Below are 10,082 nucleotides of genomic sequence, written 5' to 3' on the forward strand. Positions count from 1 at the left end.
AAAATTAATTTAGTATTGTTTCTAAATAGTTACATATATTCAATTTAAGTAAATTTACATAACCAAAGTTTCTTGATATGGCTTAGAATCCATCACAGTGACGTCGTTATGTTCACTCTTTATCTTCCTTTAAATCCTGAGTTTTAAAACTATCTCGAGGTGACTAATTTTTCTCTTTACCTTATAGTCAATCTATCATATTATTATTATTACTTATATGGTTCATTAAATTCAAAATTCTCAAAATAATCTTTATTGTGTGCTCAGTGGCAATGCGCATCCACGATCCCGCACTCACGAGATTCGAACCCTAGACCTACCAGTCTCGCACCATGCAGGTTTTCCATGGTGGTCTAGCTTCAATTGAATCATGATTTCACTATGAAAATATTTACAATACAGTTTGTTTGTTTGTTTGTTTGTTTATCTGCTTGTTCGTCTGTTTATTTATTTGTTTGTTTGTCTATCTGTTTGTTTATTTGTTTGTCTGTCTATCTCTTTGTTCGTCTGTTTATCTATCTGTCTGTCTATCTGTTCATTTGTTTGTTTGTCTATTTATCTGTCTGTCTGTCTATTTATCCGTTTGTCTGTCCGTCTGTCTATCTATTTATCTGTTTGTCTCCCTATCTATTTGTTTATATTGTAACTATGTTGTACAATTATGTATTGTATTCAAATGTTTACGTAATAGTAAATAATAAATTTGTAAATTTGCATTTTTTTCATTAATTAATAATAAATTTAATAAATCATTAGTAAATAATTCTGTATAATCTTTGATATTATTCTGTATATGATTGAAGTCATTCTTAGATTCAATATCCATTGAAGGTAATAGACTTATGGTTTTGCTTAATCTTTCTATAAGTTTATTAAAGTTAATACTTAATTTGGAAGAATTCAACAAGGATGATGATGAGGATGAGGGTAGTGGTGGTGGTGATGGTGGTGAAGATTCTGTTGTTTCCATGTTTATATTCTTAGATATAACATTGTTATTTTGGTTACTATGATGTTTTGGTAAGATTCCATCTACATTATGTTTTATTACTTGGTTACCATTCTTAATTGTCTCTGTAATCTTGTCAGTATAATGATCTTCATAAAGATCATTCTTACGTGTAGAATTGATTGAATTTGAGAACCATGTTGAATTTCTTTGTGGAGAATTATGAATTAATTGAACAAATTCATTGTTATTTCTACTTTCATTATGATATATAGGATTATCGGTATATGTAGAAGATAAGTGTTTAGACACCGAATGTAAGTAATCTGTATGAGAAGTAAACAATGGGATAGAAGTGTGCTCTAATTTCTCTGAAGGTAAAGACGATGCTGATAATGATGATGGTAAAGAAAGTGGTGGTGGTGGTGGTAATAAAGAATGTGGAGTGTGAGAATATTCTCCAGTATTCGTAGCATATGACATATTATGATTATATCTGAATGATAAACTAGATTTATTTGAATAAAGTTCTTTTTCGAATAGTTCTTCAATCAATAATTCAAGACTTTTATGACTATAATGATGAAGCGATGGAAAAAAACTTTGTTGTAACCATTTTAATGATGTAGGTGAAGAAACAGTTTGTTTTAATTTAGGCAATCGTAGAAGTAATCGACCAAATCGAAATGGTTGATAGTGAGAATAATTATATTTATCATATTCTTCTAATGCACATTGTATTCTTTCTTGAATAGAATCTACAAGAGTTGGATCTTTTAGGCCAGGAGCTTCTGAAGAGAAAAATAAAAGTGATTAATCGCCGAGTAGTGGCCAATGTCATATTATTTATTCCCTTACAGTTGAATCAATCCTATCAATTAATTTGCGATATGGCTGTCATTCTAGTTAACTTAACATTCACTATATTGAGATGTTAGAGGGTTGTCTACAAGAAACCTTGGACCTAGATTTCTTTATGGTTACTATTCATCAGTAGGTCATAAATGTAATATCGAAAGAATTGACTCTCTCTGTGGAATTCGAATCAGTGTCATCCAGCTTCAGTGTTTCAAATACTACCATTGAACTCGTTGGGTCGCTACTGACCTCTTAGAGGACTGATATGCTTTTACAGTTAATTGAGTAGTGATTAACAGCATACCTTAAAAGTTCATTGCTAATGTATCGAATATTGAAGCTGAATGATACCAGTTCAAATCCCATGGAGAGTCAGATTCTTCGACATTACATGTATAGCTTAATGATGAATATCAACTACCAAGATATCTAGGTCCAAGTTTTCCTACCGACTAACTTCAAACAACTCACTACGTAAAATGGTCAGAAGATATGTATAATATGATTATAATTAACAAGTTGAGCGAAAAAATTATTTTGAACTAGGTTCTTGTCATCATGACTCTACAGCAATCAATCGGTTAATCATGAAAGCTAATTCAGTATAAACATAAAAATATAAACTACAAATAAAAGTTTGAAATCCACCAATTAAACTAAGTAAAAAAAAGGATACTACAGCGGAAAATCTGCTTTATTTATCTGATTTTTTACACACATTCTGCTGTATGTGAAAGTGTGAAATCTGATTCGAAATTGTTTGTCATCAATTATCCCTACTCAATCATATATAAATAACTATATTCACATACAGTAGCTAGCAGTGGAAACCAGAAAGCTCGTTTTATTCTATTTGGAACTCGTCGACTAAATGTACCTGAATCTCACGGTTGATGATCACTCTGGGACTCGAACCCAGTACCTTACGCTTCAAACACAAGCACATCATCCAATTAGCTACTGAGTCCTGATAGCCACTAAATTGTGAAATAGAGTGAAGTTTAAATTCACTTGGTATTGTTTACTTGAATCTTTCCATCGATGTTTATGAATGCAATTGATCAGTCTCTGATTGGCATATGTAAATACTGTGCGTATTGCCTCGATATTGCCTTGATGCACTGCTAGCCAAAAGTTTGTGCTAATGATGTCGTTCAGAAGAACGATGAGAGCTACACGACCAAACCATCCAGCTCAGAGAACAAAACTCCATCAAAATCATTCACCTGAGCTACGAATCTTCTCCACTATCTCACTATTCATCTTTACTTATAATGCTTGTGACTTATGGCGATATCGAGGCAATCCGTACAGGATGCACATATACCAACAAGAGACTGATCAATTGAAGTGATAACCATCAATAGGATGACTCAAGTAAACAATACCAAGTGAATTTGCATTCATGCACTTTTGAAATCTTTCCTTTATGTTGTGAATCAGTCATAAATTAATGATAATATATACTTTACATGTTATATTTTTGATTATTCCTAGTACACGAAGTTTCTCTTATTTCCTCATTGTTAAACTAATGAATGTTATTCAAGTAGATGCTAAGCGTTAGACTGACCGGTTAACTATTTGATTTCCACCATTTTACTACAGACATATATATATATATATATATATATATATATATATATATATAAACACATTAATATTGGTACAAGGGGGCACCAGATATATATGCTCCGCACAAATCTCATTTGATTTGTGTGAGGGCTGTGATATTGCTCAGGTGCCCAAACTGAGGCGGCTGGTTTTCTTAGAGGATCACACCCGGAGCCTTTGACCTAAAGATCCGATCCATAAGGCAGTGGAGCATCGTGAGGAGATGCAGTCCTATGGTAGACGGTGACCGACGATTAGTTCATACGCTATTTGTTCCCTCAGGATACTGGAGCCCATGTGCACCAATTGTTTGGAATGAGAGTTTTCCAACTCCCGTATGTGGATTCTCTGTGTCCACCAACCGGGTTAAAGCGCCGGACATTCGCTTTTCGTCCTCTCAATTTCGTAAACAACAGTAATGCCGCGAGAAGGTGGTGAATAAGACTTCCCTGTCAGAGGCTATATACACGTGGCCATATGAGAGCATTTGGAGAGAGTGAGAGCTGACTCTCCCCACTCTCGACCGTACCAGGGCATTTGGGGGTACAGATATATATATAATACTTCTTTTTCATGTTCATAAGAAGTTATCAGGATGCTTAATTTCAAAAGTCTAACTTATAGAGAATAATTCAAGTCAAAGATACTTGGTCGTTTTGCTTAACACAATGCCAAACATCAATGTTAGAATTCCCATCACCAAATATGAAATATTCAATGTGACAATAATAATAATAATAAGCAACCTAACAACTGTCAGTTATACTTTATTATAAAAACACAGTATTTTAATAAGTAGTATATAATTTGTCAATTAAATTTCATATTCATTTCCCCACCACCACCCCACCCCCAATAAGATTTCTATTGTTCATTACAATAATAGTAGCTAATTATACTTTTTTCCAATCTCTTTTATTTCTCTAATATAAAACAAATTTTGTATCGCTACTAATGTTACCAAGTCATTTAGAGTTAACATTTAAAACTAAGACTAAGTAAATACAAAGATAAGTGTGAATGTAACTAAGACACATGTTGTCTAGTTTCGCACCCGAAATTTTCTAAAATTATTACAATAATAAACCTTATTAGTCTATATCTGCCTTTTATCCTTTGATGCTTTACGTCTGTCTTCTTCTTCTTCTACTTCTTCTCTTCCCTTGTCTATACCTTCACCTTCTTCAATTCTATACTTATCCTTATAGTGGATATTCTTGAATAAACTGTTCAACAACATATACAACTACATATATGTATATATAAGTAACTAAATGGAAAATTTCATATTACTGAAGAAAAAAAGGGTATTAATTAGCAAGATGTTAACAAAAACCGGCAGGTATTCCAATTTCAGATTGTTTGTCCGTTTCTTTTCTTTTGAATAAATAAAATGTAAAACTTGGCAATTGTTATATAACTTGTTTTTCTAACAAGTAACCCAGCAATATTCATTTAGTAACGAAACGGTTACTCTTCTTCCCATCATTCATCGTTTACACATATGAATAGACGAATAGATTTTTTTTTTGGTATCATCTCTCACTACATAAAAATTCATTAGTGGTACAGGGGGTGGGGGGCGAGAAATACATAATATAGTAACGAAACGGCTACTCTTTTCCCATCATTCATCGTTTACACATATGAATAGACGAATAGATTTTTTTTTTTTGGTATCATCTCTCACTACATAAAAATTCATTAGTGGTACAGGGGGTGGGGGGCGAGAAATACATAATATAGTAACGAAACGGCTACTCTTTTCCCATCATTCATCGTTTACACATATGAATAGACGAATAGATTTTTTTTTTGGTATCATCTCTCACTACATAAAAATTCATTAATGGTGCAGGGGGTGGGGGGTGGGCGAGAAATATTCAATACAGTATTCATTAATGTACAACTCTATATCTGTCCAAATATGTTCAAAAGACATGTAGAAACAATTAGACAATAATAAGACCATAACTATTCAATGTCTTTTTTGGTCTTTTTACAGAAAACAAGTTAAATAGAACAACTGAATATTTTAAAACAAATCTCCTGGAGTTAATTCATGTTTCTTTTTTGAATAACAAGGTTGATAATTGAATGATAATATTAAATAAATCAGAGGGGGTTTTGTGGAGAATTTAGTATTTTCATAGTTGAAATCATAGGTCAATTGAAGCTAGACCACCATCGAAAACCTGGTACACTGGACGACCGTTTCGTCCCATTATGGGACTCCTCAGCAGTGAGCATCCAAGATCCCGCCTACCGAGTTACGAACCCAGGACCCATCAGTTTCGCGCACGAGCGCTTAACCACTGGACCACTGAACCGGCCGGTATCCAACGGTGTTAATGTCTAAGTTTTATAATTAGTACTACTAACTGATCTCGGTTAAATAAATTATTTTTAACAAAAAATGAAAACCAGGAAGCACTAGACAACTGTTTCATCCTAGCATGGGACTCCTCAATAGTACGAATCCATAACCTTATAGGAGATTGAGCTGAGAACCTACAGCTTTGTTTGAGAACGCCTAACCTGTAAACTATTGTAATGGTACCGTATGGTTCATATGTTTAACTTCAATTAATTCACGATATTGCACAATCATGATCTGATCTTAATGTCAAGTGATTCCTGTTATTCAATGATTGTCTAACTAAGATCAGTTCATGATATTAATTTTAAAAAATGTAACAATCTCTGCAAGCCCACCCTCTATCCAGTAAACTAAAAATTATGAGATAACATTTCATAAATAGTTAGTCTAATTTAAATAGCTTGTCAGAATTAAGAACCTTCCATTAGGATCGAACCTCAAACTTATCACATTTCTATTGTGTCATCAATATTTCGATTTATTAAATGGCTTAGTGATTTTCCAAGCTTCTAACGTGTTATCTGTCGATTTAGGTTTTCTATTTCATTCGCTTGAATTCCCTACCCTATTCGTGATAAATCCGTATTGAGGAATTACTTGTTATTTGAGAATGTGTATACGATTTGTTTCACTTACAAATATCTTAATATTAGACACTTCCTACAATATTATCATGGTAGAGTTTGTATGAAGCTACATGAAGTTAAAATGGACACATCCTGATTTATAATGATGTATCTCGAAATACTGAAGAATATTTATACCTCAGAAAGATTATTTTATCGAAATCATATTCTTTGAATTGGGTCGTTTATTCGTGAAGTATTCATTAACTGTTTGAACAAATTCATCAGTACAAACTTTAGATAGATAAACTATTTCATTAAGATACAATGATGGTTTCGATAATTAGTGAAAAATCAAGGAAATTTTTTTTATAATGAATTAACATCAGTTAGTGAATAGTTAGAAACTAAGTGGGTATCGATCATCTAGTTTGCCCTATTCACTGATTTTTCAGCATGGCATTGTGCTTACTATAACACATGAACGTTTTATCAGAAAGGGTTTTCGTGGAGACGTTAGTAATTTTATAAATGAGATTCATGAATCAATTGAAGCTAGACCACCATGGAAAATCTGGAATCACTGGACTGCCGTTTTGTCTTATTGTGGGATTCCTCAGCAGTGCGCATCCACGATCCCGCCTCGTGAGATCTCAACTATGAAAGTTTTTGGTAGTTCACTTCTGAAAATTTCGGAACGAATAATGAAAGAAATATAATAATCTTCTCACATTCTCAGTCAGTCACCATCTGATATCGTCCTGCCAAATAAAATTCCCCACAAAATTAATTCATGTCAAAAATATTCAGATAAGAAAATTCGACGAGACTGTATTTTATGGACGACGAACGAATCTCAAGTGACCTTGAGAAATATTAGCCAATCAGAATACAGTTAGTATTGAGTATATCATACAACACCAAAGAATTAGAGTCGGTACACTTCTTTTACATGGTCAAAAAAAGGTTAGAAAGATGTTCAAAGGTTTTAAAATCGTAATGCATAAGGTAGAGAAGCTCATCTATATGGCTCCATAATACTTGGTCTCTGAAGCCATGATAAGGTTACAAAAACTCTCTCAGTCTCGACTACATAGCTTCAAAATTGTTTCTATGTACTCTGGTTGTGTAAGTTTATCATTTTTATTATGGATATGTCCCTACAATACTCATACATCTGAACAGCCGAAGCTTCAGTAACATCTGCGAATATTTCAGCCAATAATACTGGTGCTTTTATTATACAGTTCACAGCAATTATTATTATAAAATGCCTTAGTCTCAATCTGGATCGAGAGAAAAAAGTTCCTATTCTAGCAGACATCCTACAACATATATGACACCGAAAGATAACATCACGGTAGTCTGCACAAGATCTACAAGTCATCTGGTTACAGCAATTACAAATAAAAGAACTTCTTAGAAGTTCCATTTATTGAAAACACTTAATAGTCACGTCTCAAAAATCCTCTCTGAACCGACGGTACATAAGCACCAGGTACTGAAATTGGCGTCATGATCTTGAAATCCCTCAAACGCTTCTAAATGGTTCATCCATAAATTATAGTCTGGCCAACAATCCTTTTTCTGACTTTGAAATCTAAAAGTGACAATTTTGTCATAAGACCTAAGCATCAATATAACTAACACCCTGAAGTATTCATCAATATGTTTCTCAGTAGTCTCTACAAACTAGAAAAATGAAGTAACCATAGTTTTCCCACTGTATATAAACAACAGAACTTGAGGTAAGATAGGGTGGGGAGGTGGTCAACAGTGAACGCATGTCCAATCGATTTGCGCTGTCTGTTCCTAATTTCATCGACTTGTGGAATCTGGTTTATCCTCTCCCACAGAAGGCTGTTACTGATAGTATCCGGCTTTATCCAAGTAAGTATATAACTCAAAAATAACTACACAAAACTGTAATTGTTGTTAAATAAGCCAATGAGTAAAGTGAATGGATCATAACTTGATATATCGATAATTATTTGATTAACATTTTCAGTATATAATCTATTAACTTCTATTATTATTTATTATTGATTTTTTTTAATTGATTTTAGCCAAGTGATCAATTGATTTTATTGAATAATTCTTGGCCAGAATTATTTATGCTTTATTTAGCTCAGATTTATAATATTTCATTGATTACATCATCATCATCATCCGATTACAATAATAATAATAATCAGGTCGTTACATCGAATTGGTCAGATCAATCTAATTTATTATTACTGGACCAACAATATTCAATAGAATTTCAAGATCAATTAGAAAGAATACAACAATTGAATTTAGATCAATCTGAATATGTTTGTTTAAAAGCACTAATATTATTTAATTCTGGTAAGTTCTGTTGTCACAATTGATTGATCACTGGGTGGTGATCAATGTCATGTGTGTCAAGTCCTTCTTAGTGCTGATCGAATGCTATCGATCAAGTTGCAATGTGGCCACCAGTCTAGGTGGCTCGACACTGCGTGCACTAAGTTGAGATAAGATGGTGGTTGGAAGTTGTCAACAGGAAACCCTGGACCCGGGTTTCATGCCACTTGACACTCGTCAGCAAGGTGTACCTGTAATCTTGAGGGAACTGATGCTCCCTGACGGATTCGATCCCGTGTCACTCAGCTTCACAGTCAGAGACGTTACCACTGAGCTATTCGGGCTGCAACCAACCTCCTGTAGGACTGAGATGTAATCACAATTGATTGATCACTGGGTGGTGATCAATGTCATGCGTGTCAAGTCCTTCTTACGAGTACCAAGTAGCACGAAACCCGGGTCAAGGGTTTCCTGTTGACCACCTCCAACCACTATCTTACCTCAAGTTCTGTTGTTTATATCCAGTGGGAAAACTATGGTTACTTCATTTTTCTAGTTTGTAGAGACTACTGAGAAACATATTGATGAATACTTCAGGGTGTTAGTTATATTGATGCTTAGGTCTTATGACAAAATTGTCACTTTTAGATTTCAAAGTCAGAAAAAGGATTGTTGGCCAGACTATAATTTATGGATGAACCATTTAGAAGCGTTTGAGGGATTTCAAGATCATGACGCCAATTTCAGTACTTGCTGCTTATGTACCGTCGGTTCAGAGAGGATTTTTGAGACGTGACTATTAAGTGTTTTCAATAAATGGAACTTCTAAGAAGTTCTTTTATTTGTAATTGCTGTAACCAGATGACTTATAGATCTTGTGCAGACTACCGTGATGTTATCTTTCGGTGTCATATATGTTGTAGGATGTCTGCTAGAATAGGAACTTTTCTCTCTCGATCCAGATTGAGACTAAGGCATTTTATAATAATTGCTGTGAACTGTATAATAAAAGCACCAGTATTATTGGCTGAAATATTCGCAGATGTTACTGAAGCTTCGGCTGTTCAGATGTATGAGTATTGTAGAGATATATGCGTAATAAAAATGATAAACTTACAAAACCAGAGTACATAGAAACAATTTTGAAGCTATGTAGTCGAGACTGAGAGAGTTTTTGTAACCTTATCATGGCTTCAGAGACCGAGTATTATGGAGCCATATAGATGAGCTTCTCTACCTTATGCATTACGATTTTAAAACCTTTGAACATCTTTCTAACCTTTTTTTGACCATGTAAAAGAAGTGTACCGACTCTAATTCTTTGGTGTTGTATGATATACTCAATGCTAACTGTATTCTGATTGGCTAATATTTCTCAAGGTCACTT

At 33.8% G+C, this 10,082-nt stretch overlaps 1 protein-coding gene across 1 annotated transcript in view; it reads right to left on the reverse strand.

The window, feature by feature from the left end:
- Nucleotides 1–646: 646 nt before the first annotated feature.
- Nucleotides 647–10,082, reverse strand: part of Smp_174750 (putative coup transcription factor) — a gene marked incomplete at both ends in the record, with an annotated part of 24,407 nt that continues 14,971 nt past the window's right edge. The window contains 2 exons of the mRNA XM_018796372.1: nucleotides 647–1,739; nucleotides 8,616–8,697. Coding sequence (XP_018650592.1) covers nucleotides 647–1,739; nucleotides 8,616–8,697 — 1,175 coding nt within the window. The remainder of the gene's footprint in view (nucleotides 1,740–8,615; nucleotides 8,698–10,082) is intronic.

The sequence above is a fragment of the Schistosoma mansoni genome, chromosome 2 (genome assembly GCF_000237925.1).
Source record: "Schistosoma mansoni strain Puerto Rico chromosome 2, complete genome".
NCBI lineage: Eukaryota > Metazoa > Platyhelminthes > Trematoda > Strigeidida > Schistosomatidae > Schistosoma > Schistosoma mansoni.